General features: G+C 50.7%; 1 protein-coding gene across 1 annotated transcript in view; it reads right to left on the reverse strand.

The window, feature by feature from the left end:
* The window catches only part of SLC17A9 (solute carrier family 17 member 9), a 43577-nt gene that overhangs the window by 4567 nt on the left and 21570 nt on the right, over positions 1-17440 (reverse strand). Inside the window, exons 4-11 of the mRNA XM_006126190.5 lie at positions 16377-16476; positions 13961-14091; positions 12047-12143; positions 7499-7595; positions 3916-4003; positions 2678-2712; positions 1167-1282; positions 362-417 (exon numbers count right to left, since the gene is read on the reverse strand). Coding sequence (XP_006126252.1) covers positions 362-417; positions 1167-1282; positions 2678-2712; positions 3916-4003; positions 7499-7595; positions 12047-12143; positions 13961-14091; positions 16377-16476 — 720 coding nt within the window. The remainder of the gene's footprint in view (positions 1-361; positions 418-1166; positions 1283-2677; positions 2713-3915; positions 4004-7498; positions 7596-12046; positions 12144-13960; positions 14092-16376; positions 16477-17440) is intronic.

Genomic DNA, 17440 nt, shown 5'->3' on the forward strand with positions numbered 1-17440 from the left:
ACAAGCTTTCTGCAGAGCTGGGCCATGGCCAGGGGCAGATGACTGTTTTGCGGGGCCCCGGGCAGCATAACTCCGCGGGGCCCCCTTTGCCACGGCGCATGCGCGGGGCTTTTTTAAGCGCAGGGCCCGGGGCGGCCGCCCCGTTCGCCCTGCCCTATATCTGCCCCTGGCCGTGGCTAAGAACAAACTCTGCCTTCAGTTTCACATGGGCAAACCTAATAAAATCCAGAGGCTGCCTGGATTGAGCCACGTTCTGCCCTCAGCGCCTGGCATTTACACAGTGTTCTCTAGGACTCATCCCCCACACCGAGGTATTTTCTGTGCAAATACAAATTGTTCAAAACCTTCCCCCCTCCCTTACCAAACAACAAGCCGGCACACGACGGGGCCAGATCCTGGACGTTGACTGAAATGCCACTGTTTGCAAAGAGAGAAGAAAGTAAAGTATTGTATTATTAAGCAAGATTTGATGGTTTTCCAGAGTGTGCATGAGACAAGCACGCCTTTGCTCATGAAGGGAACCAATTCTAACCAACCCCCTGAAGAGAAGACGGAGGAAACTGAGAACCAAAATAGAACTGAAATTGAACCAAATAACTGAACAGAAAGACTTCAGCACCAAAGCAGCAGAGAGTCAGAAAGTACAATAGAGGCAGTGCTGCTTGGATGGCTGCAGTTGCATTTATACAGTGCTAGATGGGGCCAGGATGAAATCTGAAGTCTTTTTAGTGTGCTAGACTGCTAGAACGTGCCAGCTTCACATGGCAAGACCACGACACTTCCTCCTGCTAGACTAGGATGTGGTGTTTCTGTACCCCAGATCAGACCCACTGGGCTATGAAGTATTCTGCAGAGACCAACACCTAATTAAGAGCTTTTAAAGCCAGAAGGAATCATTAGATCATTTAGTCCTGGGATCTCAAACTCCTGGACCATGGGTCATCCCCAGCAGGAACAATGGCACAATCTGGCCTGGGACTCCCAATCCCAGCCCCCAAGCCGTCCTTTCCCGCCATCACACCCTCCATGGCACCCGATCCCCGAGAACACAGCTTTGGGGATCACCAGGGGACCTGGTGCCATGCGGTGGCAGCCATGCCCCCCTCAGTCCAGAGCCACAGGGAAACAGAGTTAGGTGTTACTCCTATGATGATGATGATGATTACCTATGGTTAAAGGTCTGAAGTCCAATTGAGACCGATGCAAATACTATAGCTTTGCAAAAACTGGATGTGTGACCCATGCACAAGGCAAAAATGCTTGAGACGCCTGAGCCGATGACCTGAAGGAAAAAGAAAATTGCAGACCTTAGAAGAGTCGCAGCAAGTTGCAGTAAAAAAAAGCAGCTGTCCCATTTTGAAAGGTGAAGGGCTTGCTATGGTTCTGCTCAGAGCTGGGCGGCCCTTAGGACTTGCTCTCCTGTGTACTGCTTTTGTGCATCGGCCCATCTGCACAGGCAAGTGCCCTTTTGCGAGGCAGAGGTGATGGAGCATGTGAGAGAGCAGCATTTCCCAAACCATGGGTCCTGGTAATGGGAAGGGTCTACATGGGTTCCCAGCCACTGCCCCCCATGCCATTTCCCCCCGCCTCCCTGGCTGCTCTTTTCTGCTTGGCCAAGGAAGCAGGCAGCGGCCTGGTGAGCATGATCCAGGCAGCGGCAATGTGGAGGAAGCTGCCGCCTGTGGCCAGTCAGCCACCTGGTACTGACTATGGCCTCGTTGTAGGGCGAGAAGGGCTGACTGGGTGCAGCAGGAGGTAGAGCTGGGAGAGTGAGAGCAAGGGGCTGGGGGGAGGGAGCTCAGCAGAGGGCGCTGCTAGGCTGGTGAAGGGTTGAGAAGGGGAATGCGGAGGAGAGAGAGCTCAAAATTGCTGTTGTACACTCACAGGATTCAAAACACAATCGTTTCTCTACCAAACGGTGGCCTCCCAGAAGAGACCAAATGCAGTTGCTGGGGGCACCTTAATAAAAAGTTTGGGAACCACCGTTCTACAGAAGGGGTGGGCTGTAGGAATTACATTCTTGTTTGTTCTTTTGCTGTTTCCCTGACGCTAAGTAAGACATTCAGTGAGAGAGAACATGCTCACTCCGCGTGTCTGACAAAAACCCTCCATATCACTCACAAAATCACCACTCGGGGCAAACTGGTAAAATGCAATGGTTTGTCAAAGCCCAATGAAAAAGTCATGGCTTCTCTCTGTATTTCCCCCCATCCATGCTGGATACCATACTATCTGTTGTCTAGAAAAGCTTTTTTTTTTTTTTTTTTTTTTTTGGTAACCAACACCTCAAGTTCAGTTTCCCAAAGAGATGTACTCTGATTTCCACTGTTATACTTTGGCTAGGTCTTTACTAGACCCAGAAGATTGGCTTAAGGTACGTAACACCAGCTATGTCACTAATGTAGCTGGAATCGACATACCTTAAGCTGGGCTTGGCGCTGTCTCCACAGGGAGAGATCGACGGGACCAAACACTTCCCTTACTCCTTGCGAGGAGCAGAAGTACTGGTGCCAACAAGGGGCAACCTCAGCATTTGATTCAGTGGGTCCTTACTAGACCTGGTAAATCGAACACCAGAAGACTGATCTCTAGCATGGCAAGTGGAGACGTAGCTTGACATGCAAAGTAGACACTAACAGATAACTGATGTTTCATTCATAGGCTTTCGTTTTCTTACCTGCATGAACTTACGAACAGTAATAGTTTTATACCCTGAAAGGGAAAAGACAGATAATTGGAGATATTTAAACTAGATCCCTCTCAATAAAGCTGTGACAGTTTTTTCAGTCTCCAAGGCTACATCTAGACTGGCATGATTTTCCGCAAATGCTTTTAACGGAAAAGTTTTTCCGTTAAAAGCATTTGCGGAAAAGAGCATCTAGATTGGCACGGATGCTTTTGCGCAAAAGCACTTTCTGTGGAAAAGCGTCCGTGCCAATCTAGACACAGTTTTGCACAAGAATGCCCCGATCACCATTTTCACCATCGGGGCTTTTTTGTGCAAAACAGTTTTTAGCTGTCTATACTGGCCCTCTGGCGCAAATACATTTGCGCAAGAGGGCTTTTTCCCGAACAGGAGCAGCATAGTATTTGCGGAAGAACACTGACAATCTTACATGAGATTGTCAGTGTTCTTGCGCAAATTCAAGCGGTCAGTGTAGATAGCTGGCAAGTTTTTCCGCAAAAGCGCTTGCTTTTGCGGAAAAACTTGCCAGTCTAGACGCAGCCCAAGAGTTCAACACGGATAGCTTTGGGGTCTTACCAGGAGAGTGAGTAGGTAAACTTCACACTCTCAGGGGCAGATTCTGTTCTCAGATAGGTGCTTTCAATTCCCATGCAAGACAAAGGCATTACAAAAGTGGGGTATGTCTACACTACTCCGCTAGTTCGAGCTAGCGGGGGTAATGTAGTCATTCGCAGTTGCAAATGAAGCCCGGGATTTGAATTTCCCGGGCTTCATTTGCACGAAGCCGGCCGGTGCCATTTTTAAATGCCGGCTAGTTCGAACCCCGTGCCGCACGGCTACACGCGACACGGAGTAGCTAGTTCAGATTAGGAAGCCTAATCCAAACTAGCTACTCCATGCCGCGTGTAGCTGCGCGGCACGGGGTTCGAACTAGCCGGCATTTAAAAATGGCGCCGGCCGGCTTCATGCAAATGAAGCCCGGGAAATTCAAATCCCGGGCTTCATTTGCAACTGCGGATGACTACATTACCCCCGCTAGTTCGAATTAGCGGGGTAGTGTAGACATACCCATGTAGAGGACAGTGTTTATCCAGCTTCCAGGCCAGAAGCTCAGCTCCCCCAGAGAATAAATGTGGCTCCCTTTCTATCAACAAACCAACCCCTCTCATCTAGGCCTTTCCTTGCCTTATGAAAAGACAGAGCTGGTGAACCACTGAAGAGTCTCTTACCTTGATTGATCAGGTGATCAGACAGGAATCCGCTAAACAAACTTGCTGGGATTGCAACCAGCCATGGCACGACATTAAACACCCAGCCCTGAAAGGGAGAAAAATCCTCACAGGAAAAGTGAAGAGAAGCAACTTTTGCATCCTGCTCGTGTAGCAGGGCTTGATTGCAGCTAAAGGATTTGATAATTGAAGAGGACGGGCGAAAGAAAGGGGAATTATTCGGGTTTACACTTTTTGCTCACAACACTCTGCCTGATGCTCTATACAATTCTGCTGCAGCTACGGATCAGTCCTCAGGTCTATTATGTATGTGCACATTCGGTGGTATATGAATAAATGAACTATTAACAACCCTAAGGTCTGATTGGCTTTACACCCATGATAGAGAGGCACAAATCTCTCTCAACCTCAGTAAGGAAGGATTAAAAGTGGCAGACTTTACTGGTGAACTTTCCCGACCAGCTGCTATTGGTGCCAATGGTGTACAGTCCGTCCAGTCAGGGAAGTTGGCAACCCTACAAACAAGATTTTGAAGCACAGAGCCAGGATGCAAAGTGTGTTTTCTGTCCTGCCTCTTGGATCACCAGCAAAACTGCAAACCAGATTCTGACTCCGCACACTATTATGTTAGCTAGCTTAGCGATGAAGCTGAGGGACCATCGCTGGATTTTCTGACGCCAAGGTTGGGCTTTCAAGACTGATAAAGTGGAAAATCCAGCCCTTAGTCACTTTTAAAAATGGAACTTAGGCTCCTAAATTGCTTGGGAAGCTTGAAAATGTGAGTCTGGATTTCAGAAGCTCGGTTCTTGCTGCTCCCACCGCTGCCAGCTGGAGCATTTCTTGCGCAGTAGCTCTAAGCCTATGGCCCAAAATATACATAAGAACATAAGGAGAAACAACAATGCCACCTTGTTATTTTACAGGTCCCTTTTCAAATCCTAGTTTACCTCCTGGCATGGGCCTGAGGTGCAGGATTCTCTTGTTTAATTGGATTCAGAGAGAAAACACCTCATCTGCAGCATGTATGTTTGACCAGTAGGTGACATAATTTTACCACATTAAGGGTTATCGTCAGCCCTTTAAATTCACATAGAATAAACCCACATTTTACTGATATGTATGAAGTGATAGCCAGATGCAGGAACATTATGTAGAGCATTTTACATAAGGGCACAGGAATGAAATGCATAACAGATGGCTAAATTACCAAATCACTCCTTCAAAAGCCTATTAGAAGAGGTGCTGCGAATCTTGTTGTGGCAATATGTTTGTGGGTTTAATACATGATTTTAATATAAATATCAAATATGTCATACAACCCTTTGTCAATGCAATACATGTAAGTAGGCCTGGGAAATTCCAGAAATCCATGACAGAGCCACCATAGAGAATACAATCTTAGTATTTCTGCAGCAGAATGGATTGTAAAAATACAAGCTCTCAGCCGGGAAGAATTTTAACAAAGTTTCAGAAAAAGCAGGAGATTTGTTTGTGCGGGGCAGAGAGCAGCTTCCTGTTCCCGCCTCCTCCCTTTGATCCCCTCCCAGCCCAGCTGGGCCATGCACTGGGTTTCCTAGCTCTTGTCCCTTTGCAGCCCAATTGGGTTGCATGTGCCAGGTCTTTCACCCCCACTTGCATCACGCCAGGTTCCTGGCTTCCCACCTGGCGCCCACACGCGTGCACCCACACACACACACACACACACACTCCGTGCCAGGCTCCTGGTTCCCCCCCAGACACACACATACATTGTACTGGGCTCCCAGCCCCTGCCCCCCACAAGGTTCCTTCCAAGCTGTGCGGCAGCACAGCCTTGCAGCTGCTGAATGAGCCCTGCCCAGCCAGGGACTCAGGACTTGCACCCGTGCATGGAGGTGCCTGGCTGCGGGAGGGGCACTTCTCAACAGGGAGCTGCTGCGGTTGCTAAGGGAGAAGTGCCCCTCCCCTAGCCAGACAGCTCTGCCCCATGAGTCCTGAGCCTCCAACGGCCAGGGCTCATTCCACAGCTGCGGGGCCCTGCTACCGCACAGCTTAGAGGGAACCTTGACCCTCACCCCAAGCAACACACCTGGACTCTCTGATACGGGAACATCTGTGGCCATGCCGGACCATGGATGTTGCGAAACCAGAGAGTTCCGGTTTAGAGAGGTGCAACCTGTAATGAAAACTACCATTGTAACAACTAACAATATTGTGCCCGTTGGTGCATTTGCAGATTAAACAATATGGCCGGATCCTGCAATCAGATCCCTTGAATCCAATAGGCAGGTTCAAGAGTCCATCCTCAGGCTTCAAAAGCATGGCTCAGTGTCTATAGTTGTAGCTTTGTTTTAGAAGGGACGTGTAGGAGAAATTAATAAGACTGGAAACTTTTCAGCTTGGAAAAGAGACACCTAAAAGGGGGGGGGGGTCTGACAGAGGTTTTTAAAATCATGGCTAGGGTAGAGAAAGTAAATAAGGGAGTTTTATGTACTCCTTCTCATAAGAACTAGGGGTCACCAAATGAAATTAATAGGTAGCAGGTTTAAAACAAATAGAAGTATTTCTTCACCCAATGCACAGTCAACTTGTGGAACTCCTTGCCAAAGGATGTTGTGAAGGCCAAGATTATAACAGGGTTTAAAAAGGGAACTAGATAAATTCATGGAGGATAGGTCCATCAATAGATATTAGCCAGGATGGGCAGGGATGATACCCTTAGCCTCTGTTTGTCAGAAGCTGGAAATAGGTGACAAGGGGATGAATCACATGATGATTACCTGTTCTGTTTATTCCCTCTGGGGCACCTGGCCACTGTCAGAAGACAGGATACTGGGCTAGATGGACCTTTGGTCTGACCCAGCATGACTGTTCTTATGGTCTTACGCGTGGAAAGTATTAAATAGCTGGACTCCTGCATATATCAAGTACATACTCCCTGCTTGCCAACACCCTCACTTAAGAATCCGGGGTAAAGGCAACTGGCAGCCCCATGTATCTAAGGTTACAGCACATTCATATCTGGCAGAAATCATTCCTCTTTCTTCTTCCCCCTTCAGCAATGTGTGATCCCAAGAAAAAAAATGTTTCTCTTATATTGACAGCGTCTTTCGATCTCATCCAAAAATCATGGGTGCTCTCCTAGACCTCAGTTCCCAGCTGTGTTTTGGTAGTGGTGAGGAGCTGCCTCAGATCTTTTGGGCTACAAAAGAAGCTTTGGACAATGCAAAAGCAGCTTCTTCTTGAGAGTTTGACATTATGGAGCAACTGAGATTGTTACTCCCAGACACATTCTAGGAAGGCTTCTGGTAGCAAAACGTGGGACGTGACAAAATGTGAGTGAACCAATCAGAACAAGACCAAAGTGTGAGACCAGTCAAAATCAAATGTACGGGGCGTGAAGGTTACTAAAATCAACCTCCTACTGTTACTGGCTCAGATGCCAAAAAGGGCTGTTCTCTTCAGGCCTAATCGGGAGACTGCTGAAGTCAATGTAAAGATTCCCAATGCAAACGGGAGCTGTGTAACTGCACAGAGAATACCACACCGCCCTTTGTTTGTGCTCAGCTTTGAGAGTCTCCTCTTCGGTGCAGCGTCAGCCTACCTTAGACTCGGGAAAAGTGTCCTTAAAGAAAGTTGGCAACCAGGAGAGGAGAGTGAAAAATGTGCTGCCTGTAGAAAGCTGAGCCACTATGACCGCCCTATAAATATACAATAGGGCAAAGAATCAATCAAGATGACAGATCACATTGGATACAAAAAGGGGATTCTGCTGCCCATTATTTCAAGGCAGTGGGGTCAGGCATATCAATAAACCCTCTAGTTCGGTGGTTTTCAAACTTTTTTTCTCATGACCCAGTTGAAGAAAATTGTCGATGCCGCGACCCAACTTAATTTGACTAGAGTGTGGGCTCCAGGGTGGAGCTGAGGATGAGAGCTTTGAGGAGGAGGCTCTGGCTTGAGGAAGGGGGGGCAGGGTTGGGGCAGGAAGGGCTTACTTTGAGCAGCTCCCTGTCAGTGGTGCAGCGGAGGAGGGAGGGGGCTAAGGCAGCTTCCTGCCTCTCCTGGCACCGCAGACCACGCTGCACCCCAGAAGCAGCCAGCAGCAGGTTCCCAGCTAATGGGAGTGCGGAGTTAGTGTTTAGGGCAGAGGTAGTGTGCAGAGCCCTCTCCCCCTAGCAGCTGATCCTGTTGCTGACCACTTCTGGGGTGCAGCGCGGTTTGCGGTGCCAGAAAAAGGAGGTAGCTGCCTTAGCACCCCCACTGGTCCCCTGAGCCCCCTTCAGCAACAAGACCCAGTGCCTGACATTCCACCGCCCAGTACAGGGTCGTGACTACAGTTTGAAAACCACAGATCTATAGCCTCGAAGCAGCTTCCTGCGATTCACTGCAGATAACTCCACCCCAGCTGACGGCCAAAGCAAGAAGATAGAGCAACACACCCGCTTATTCCCACAATGCTTTCACCACAGGCCGTGCTGAACGGGGCCTTGAACAAAGCTGATGTCCTGATACAATCGGTGCGGATAACATCACGCTCTTCAGTTCTAAGAGCCCCATTAGCTCCTTCCTTACTGCAGGACTCGTGTCCTTCCTAGGGATTTAGCTTAGGTTGGGGTGGGGAACCTTTTTTGGGTCGGGAGTCGCACACAAGTGAGAAGCAAAAAACCAAAACCAAACCCTCATGGCCCCGACTGAGGAGAAAGACACTCCCCACATTCCCTTCACACACCAGAGCCTGGGGGAGGCGGGAGCAGCCTAGTAGATTGTGTGTGTTCAGCCCCGTGGGGAGGCAGCGGGGGGGGAGGGGGCTGGAGCACTAATGTGGGCTCCTCAATGCTGCGGGGAGAGCCCTGAACCTCAGGGACCGGATCCATGCAAGCCACATCCAGCCCCCAGGCTTTAGGTTTCCCACCCCTAGATTTAGGTCCTGCTAAGTGTCGGTCAGTGTGGCGTAGTGGGGGGCTGTCTGCTCTGTAACCCAGGGTCCCCCTGCGTTGTCATGTGTGATTCCCACTGTCTCACCCAAATGTGTATTAACCCAGACACCTGGGCTCAGCCTGAGGAGATAACAGGGGATTCCCAGGGAGAGAGACAAAGAGAGAGGGGAGAAAGGTTCAGTTGCTGGTTGGGAAACAGGAGGAAGTGAGCCTAAACTGAGGGCTGGAGGTCTAAGGGGGGATGAACCCCCCTAACCCAAGAGATCTGAGGCATCCTGGCCCAGACTTCTGTAGCAATATCACGTCTATTCTGTGCTGTATCCTGGAGGAGCAATAAAACCTCTCTATTCTCTGGCTGGCGGAGTCTGTTCTTGCTGCTACAGGGCTGCAGGATTTGGGGGAACCCCGACTCGGCGTCACAGTCGGCCATGCATGTCCATTCACGCCCAAATATTCATAACTAGCCAATTAGCCCATCATAAGATGGGATTTTCAGGTCTCTCCTCCACGTCGGTCTTCTCTCCTGAGCCTCCGGTCTCTCTCTCTCTCTCTCCTCTACTGCCTCCCCCTCTCTCTCTCTCAGCTCTCCTCTGCCTCCTGCCTCTCTCTTTCTCTTCTCCTCCCCCTCCTGCCTCTCACTTGGGGGACCGTGGAGCCCAAACGGCTGCTTGTGCCACTTGCTCCCACACGGCGGCCTGGCTGAGCAGCACAGAAGTCAGCCGAGGGGGGGGGGCGGGGTGGTGACGTACATGGCCAGGCCCTGCCCCCTGGCCATGTACGTCACCGCCCACCCTCCTTCCCCTCCCACCCTGGTGCTCGGCTGACTTCTGCGCCGCTCAGCCGGGCCGCCGTGGGGGAGCAAGCAGCGCAAGCAGCCGTTTGGGCCCCGCACTCCCCATGTAGCACGGGCTGCCCAGAGGGAACAGCCAGCATTGCAGGCAACAGCGCCGCCCAGAGGGAACAGCCAGCATTTCAGCATTACAGAATCACAGACATTGGGCTACTAAACATATAATAAGCAACTGATTTAATCTAACATGGTAGCAGGGCTGGTGTTGGCATTTAAACAATAGTACGTTGGGGGTGGAGGAGAGGATAAACAGAACCATGTCTGACAGGACACTGAAATGCAAGTGTGCTGGGAGAATTACTAGCCTCATGTTACACCCATTATCAATTATCACTAGAGCTTTGTTCTTACCCGTGCATCCTCTGCACACGAGCACTGGGGTATTGCCCATTTCCCCACTTATCTCCTTACTCTCTGAAAAGTCATGTCTGCTTTCCCTCAGATCCTGTCATAATCTTTCCTTAAATGGTCAGACGGCCGATGCATTGAGCTACACAAAACCACTCCCCTGCTCTGGTCTGGACAGTGTTAAATCCAGAACCCTAAACTAGGAAGACGTAACATCTCCTGAGAGAGTTCATTAAATCAGAGTGACACCTGAAAGGACATTTTTTGGTGCTCTCTCCCCCTCAGGAGAGCAAAGATTACAGCTCTCAGCATCCCCTGAGTCACAAATTCAGAGTGTATGCAGCGTTGTTGCAGCCGTCATTCCCAGGTGGGAAGGTGATGTCCTTTATGGGACCAACTTCTGTTGGTGAGAGTGACAAGCTTTTGAGCCACAGGTCTTGGAAAGATCTTAAGAAGAGTTCTGTGTAGCTTGAAAGTTTGCCACTCTTGCCAACAGAAGTGGATCCAATAAAAGATATTACCTTCCCCACCTTGTCTCTCTAAATTCGGAATATGCCTTATGCCAGGAGTGAGCAATAAGTGGCCTGTGGGCCAGAGGCAGTTCACCAAGGTCAGCCCCTGGCAGGCTGCTAGACACATTATTTACCTGTGCATCCATAGGTACAGCTACTTGCAGCTTTTGTAGTCCATGGCTTGCTGTTCCCGACCAATGAGAGCTGAGGGAAGTGTTGTCCTGGTCTGTGCCACTTCCCACAGCTCCCACTGGCCGGGAACGGCAATCTGCGGCCAATGGGAGCTGCGAGAGGCTCTACCAGGGCCGGCCCGAGCCATTTTGGCGCCCTGGGCCCCAGGTGCGCAGTTCCGCCCCCAGGGCGCACAGCCCCACCTCCGAGCGCACAACTCATGCGCAGGCCCGCCCCGGGGGCGCGTGGGCGGACGCACGGAGCATGCGCTGCCTAGTCGGCCCGGCCACTGCTGATGGCGCGCAGCACGGGGCCGGCTGTGCCTAGCTGTGCAGGGCCCTATGGCCGCGGGGGGAAGGGCACTGCTGGCCGGGACTGCAGCGGTTAACACGGCCCCCGCCTCAGGTGGCCACTGCAGCCCGCTGGGAGCCAGGCATCCCCCATAGGTGGTGCCCTGGGCGGCTGCCCGGCTAGGCCACCCCGTAGACCGGCCCTGGGCCCTACCTGAGGTAAATAACACATCTAGCAGCACACCACGGTCTAACCCTGGCAAATTGCATCTGGCTCGCAGGATGCTTATTGCCCACCTCTGCCTTATGCCCTGGGCTGTTAGAAGCACTGCTTGTAAAACAGAAACACTGACAAATATAATTCACAGAGGATTGGATGGTGTAAAGAGACTCACGCTATAATGTCCAGTTCAGTGGTGTGATAAGCTCAGGGGCATAATGATTATTGTGTTGACTCTGATGTTTACATGGCAATGATTTGTAAAGCTGATAAAAGTTCCTTAAGAAATAAATACAGGTTGAACCTCTCTAGTCTGGCACCCTCGGGACTTAACCAGTTCCGAACAAATTTTCCGGACCACGGGAGGTCAATATTGTCTAGCAGCATTACCAAGACTTCCACTGCTTTCTGGGTCATTTAAGGACATTTAGGAGTAAATTAGAGCTAAATAACAGTACAGAATACTGAGAGCCAGGACTGGTGGCTGTAAACAAACTTTATGGGACAGCAGGAAACTTGGCCACACCCATGAAAAGTGGACATCTGGCTAACTAAAATCATTCAGGACGACAGATGTTTCCGGACCAGAGAGCTCTGGACTAGAGAGGTTCAACCTGTAGCTATAAAATTAAAATAGCAACCTTGGAAAGACCCACCATTCTGCCCTCTGCTGGAGTAGTTTGGGGAGGTAGTTAACTCCAGGAGCAAGATATAAAGGCTCCAGAATGAAAGGAAGGTGAAACAACAACCACAAAAAAACCCAGATTCTGCAAGGAGTGGGGCTGCCATGCACAACACACATGCCCGTAACATTGACTTACCAGATAGGGGCCTTTTTAAATAACTGCTTCCAGGGAACTTTGGTCTGTTTGGATAACGACAGGCTCTTTGCTAAATAGTCTAACCGAACGATGAGTTCTGCAGGGAAGAAATATCACAGCCAAGTACACTGGGTCTGTTCTATCCTAGGGCTTAAACCCACGATTTCAAAATTGCTTATAATGGGCATTCAAAAAGGTAACCCCAGAATATCTAGGCATTAAGCCATAAAAGCGACAAATGCCACCTTATCCTGCTCGCATCCACTCAGAATGTTGCTGCAAAGGTCATTTTCCTTGCCCATCACTTGGTCCCCATTGCCCTTCCCTTCACATCCCTCCTCTGGTTCCCCTTCTCTATTGCATCAGACATAGGCTACTTGTCTTCCCTTAACGGCCTATCCCGCACCGGGATAGCTCAGGGCAGTCACCCCCAGGCCTTTCACTTTGGGGGACCCCATAGTGGCCACCTCAGTCATCCGATGGATGGGTCCTAAGGTGACCTGGAAGGTTCCTAGGGGTCATGGCGTTAGGCTGGAGTGAGGGTCGGGCCCCTCACACACTGTGGTGGTGGGAACTGGAGCAACCCAGCAGCTATTACACTCTACCCTGGCCCGCTCTCGGGTGTTCCGCTTCCTGTCGCCATGGTGAAGCAGAAGACTAGAGGCTGGGAGAGGGCAGCAGAGCAGGCTGCTGAGCTTTGGCAAGGGGGCTGGGCAGGGGCAGGAAGGGGCAGGGTGGGATGGACCAGAGGCAGGGCGCCTCAGGCCCCACATCCCCCTAGGGACAGTCCTGTCCCCCCACCTTTACCAATCCTCTCTCATTCACTGTCAACTCCTGCCTGCCTCCATTGCTCAGCTGATACATCTTCGAACTAGCGTCTTTGTGTTTCTCCCATGCTGCCCCTTACACTTGGGAGATGCTCCCCACAGGGGCCCCCATCACTTTTAAAAGTGGGACAGCCATGGCCTCCTACTTTTTACTGGATTTAAGGGCAAACAACAGGAAGGGAGGGGGCAGAGAGGAGCAAGTGGAGGCCGAGCCTTGGGCGAAGAGGCAGAGTGAAGGCAAGGCCTGGGAGAGGTGGACCAAGGACAGAGCCTTGGAGGAAGAGGCAGAGAGAGGGCAGGGCCTCAGTTCAGATGCTGGTACCCTCCCCACTCTGTGGAGCTTCCCCATAAATATACAGAAAGCCACCCAATTATTCCTCTTCAAGGTCCTCCTTAAAACTCTCCTTTTCTGTAATGCCTAAAAACCATTAGCAGCAGTTTGGCTGCATTCCAGGAAGGTACTTAGGTGCCTAAATCCCTGACTTTGGCACCTAAGTCTCAGGCTTAAGGACCTAAGTCCCAATTCTGGCTCCTCTGCCATTCGGCAGTCTATGCCAACCACTGTAGGTGCCTAACCTCACTCACCACCGACATTTTTGCTGCAAAGGTTCCCAACACATTTAAGTTTCTGCCTAAGTGTCTGAGAAATTCACAAACCAGGAAGAGAGGCTTTCGGTCACAGAGATCACATGTGGGGCTTGCTCAGAGGCTACCTACGTGCCACTCAGAGTCCAGCCAGAGGAGGAGGAGGAGGTGGTGCCATCTGGCATTTGCCCCAGGGTTAACAATTGCAATACCAACGAGGAGTCCTGTGGCACCTTATAGACTAACTGAAGTGTAGGAGCATAAGCTTTCGTGGGCAAAGACCCACTTCGTCAGATGCATGAGTGGGTCTTTGCCCACGAAAGCTTATGCTCCTACACTTCAGTTAGTCTATAAGGTGCCACAGGACTCCTCGTTGCTTTTGCAGATTCAGACTAACACGGCTACCCCTCTGATAATTGCAATACATCACTTTTCTGTCATTCCACAGCACAGCCGAGTGATCAGCTGGTGCCGGTAGGAAGGGACCAAGAAGGGGGCTTACCTTTCTCATTCAGGATATATTTGCACATGCAGTAAACCCAGAGCAAAGTGAGCAAACCAGAGAAATAGAAGACACTCTCCCAGCCATACCAGTCCAGAAGAAGGGACCCTGCCCCACCAATCACCAGCGTCCTGGAGGGAAAAGCCAGAGAGATCATGAGCCTGATAAGAGCGAGCTTTGGGCAAACTCACAATCCATTCCTCAATGCTGAAAGTGCTACTGAGTCAACACTGGTTTACTGGGGGTTGTTTATCCAGCCCTCAGGAGCTGTTCATCTTAACAAGCTGTTGCACTGGCTAATCAATAATGCTAAGCAGAGAGGCTACCTGGCTATTATAGCCCATCCCATGATACAATCGACTCTTTTATTGCACTGCACAGGAGAAGAACCTGCTTGGTCTCTTATCATTGGACACTTAGGGCTAAATCCTCAGCTGATGTCGTTGGAACACGGTCAGCGTACACCGGCCACAGACCTGAAATCTGAAATCCCTGTCAAGGGCAGGGTGCCACAGAGCACTCGGATACACGTGGATTGTCTGCCTGGAGATGGGACATTCAGCATGGAAAGAGCTCTTAGTCTCTTAGGTGTGTCTGCACAGCAGTGAAGCAGCTGTCAGCTTGTGGCCATACTCTGGGGCCGTAGGGCTGCAGGGCAGACATTTAGGCTCAGGCTAGAGCCCAGCACTGGGACTCTCCCCATCCCTCATAGAGTCCTAGAGCTCGAGCTCCAGCCCCAGGGTCTCAGACTGGAGGCATGCAAGCCACCTACAGCCCGAGCTGTTTCACAATTCGACCTGGGAGTCCCTGTGGGGGTGATGGTCAGGCATGCGGAGAAGGGAGAATGGGAGCAATTGCCCTGGGGCCTGGTGATTCAAAAGGGCCCAGCGTTCCCAGCCATGGCTACTGTGGCAGCAGTGGTGCCCGGAGCCTTGAGGTGGGGGATACAGCAGCCCAGGCAGTGCTGAGAGCTGGCTGCCCCCATCCCACCCCTTCTGCCTGAGGCCCTGCTCCTTCTGGGAGTGCAGTGCCAGGCCCCCTCCCCAACCTTGCCCAGGGTCCATCAAAGACATAGCTCTCCTGGGTATGTCCATCCCCATCCCTCAAGCCCCACCCCTTCCTGCCCCCATCCTGCTCTCTTCCCCCTATTGCACCCCTTCCCCCAAATAGAGAGCAGTTTTCCGGTGTCTAAAAGGGTGTCACAAGGAGGAGGGAGAAAACTTGTTCTTCCTGGCCTCTGAGGACAGAACAAGAAGCAATGGGCTTAAACTGCAGCAAGGGAGGTTTAGGTTGGACATTAGGAAAAAACTTGCTGACTGTTGCGGTGGTTAAATACTGGAATAAATTGCCCAGGGAGGTTGTGGAATCTCCATCTCTGGAGATATTTAAGAGCAGGTTAGACGGGCATCTATCAGGAGTAATCTAGATGATGCTTAGTCCAGCCGTGAGGCTGACCTCTCAAGGTCCCTTCTAGTTCTAATGTTCTATGATTCTAGAAAGCCACCTCCTCTGAGGGACCCGGCCTTGGGGATTACCAGGGGGTCCCCTGAACACACCGTGACAGTGTAGGGACACACACACACCTTGGGCCTCAGAGCTTCCTAGTCTAGATTGTGAAACTGTCTGGGCCATAGGTGGCCTGTGGGCCGTGAGTTTGAGACCCCTGCTCCAGCCCAAGCCTGGATGTCTGCATTGTCATTTTATAGCCCTGCAGTCCAAGCTCTATGAGCCCGGGTCAGCTGACCGGGGCCAGCCATGAGTGTTTAATTGCAGCATAGACATACCCTTCGTTTTCCTAGCAAGATCACCATTTATACCCAGGAGTACATCCAGCCGCATAAGGCAGTCATAAGACAGAACATATGGTGCATTACATACTACTGCTGCTTTGAAGCGTGCTAGAGCCCTTTCTATTGGAGATTCTTCAAGAGCTTTACAAAGGAGGGAAAGTATTATTAATCCTCAATTAACAGAGAGAAACTGAGGCTCAGGGAGGTTCAGTGACCTGCCTTGGGTCATGCAGCAAGTTAGTGAAAGGGTCAAAAACAGAACTCATGATCCTAGATAGTCCATCTTGCTCTTCCTGCTGCCACCGCCTATAGAAAACCAAATGGCAACTCCTTGAAGCTCGCTGTTCAAAAGACAAAAATCCTACAAATCCTCAACACACTTGGAAGAACAAAACATTGTCAAGGACTCAACAACTTCTGTAATGAGTGTGTATATTTTGTAGCAACCGTCTGAGCTTTCTTCAACGGGAATGGATGCCCTCCAGGACCCGAAGTTCCAGGTGTACTTTGTGGGCTGGTGTTTTAACCTCCAGCAGTTAAATGGCACTTTCTCTCCTACAGCATCCCTCTGAGACTCTGGCATTTACTGCTTAAAGCTAAGGAAACATCGGCCTACCGGGACTTACCCAAATTGAGAGCCAGTCCCGACTGTGCTGCATGTGAAAGCTCGCTCGCTCTCCCGGACCTTCTGAGAATAGAGGCTGGCCAAAGCTGGGAAGTACACACCTAGGAGTGGAAAAAGAGTCAGCCATTGTCAGTCGGGGGAGGCCTCAGTCAACCTGCTGCCCGTATGTGAGTGTGGTCAAATCAAATCCAACCATCGATAAATGTCCAACCAAGTCAACGAGCTCTTTGCTGTCCCCAAAGCAATGACTGCGTCACACGCCAGTGTGACATATGCCAGCCCACCGTTCCCTCAATGGTCACTTGAAAGCTCATTGTACCATCTCTGTCGCCATGCCCCCCCCCCCTTATGGTAATTGTGAGCCCCTCCGAAGTGTGAATTCATTTATCCACACGACATCCCTGTGAGGCAGATGTGACCGTGCCCTCACTCATGGGCAGCGTGAGCGTCTATCTCAAGCCTCTTTTAATCCATTTGTCTCTTACATTCTGCCTCTCTGTCTGCTGCTTGGGTTCTGTACAGCTCCAGTGTCTTTTGAACCTCACTCTCACTCACTTGGCTGATTTTCCTGCCTCCAGTTGCCAGAAATGAGCAAGCAGAAAATAAAAAACCAGTAACCACTTTGTCTGCCTTCTAAAACCCATACTTAAAATCACTGCTAGCATCCAGCGCAACCAGCTGTGTACATCTACCCTGCTCACTGCACCACTGTGTCGGGGTGCAGTCACAATAAGGCAGGGCTGTTATACCCATTTGCAGCCAGGAAAGTGAGGCAGAGACAAATTTAGTGACTTGCCAAAGATCACACAAGGAGACTGAGCAGAGCTGGGAACTGGCCCCAGCTCTCGTGACACACAGGCTGGTGAACCTTCACCATCAGGCCAACATTTTACCATTGCGCCATAACTGAGCCACACCAAAAACGGATCCTTCTCCTCCCGCCCTCCCCCGGGCTGGAAAAGCTTTTAATCCTTATTAAACAGTTGCCAGCTTCTTCTTATGGTGATTCATCCAGGTTCTGGGAATGCCAACATCATGTGCTCTGCTGAGTAGCAGGGCTAGATG

The sequence above is a fragment of the Pelodiscus sinensis genome, chromosome 17, assembly GCF_052426305.1.
Source record: "Pelodiscus sinensis isolate ZL-2025 chromosome 17, ASM5242630v1, whole genome shotgun sequence".
In the NCBI taxonomy this organism is placed as follows: domain Eukaryota; kingdom Metazoa; phylum Chordata; order Testudines; family Trionychidae; genus Pelodiscus; species Pelodiscus sinensis.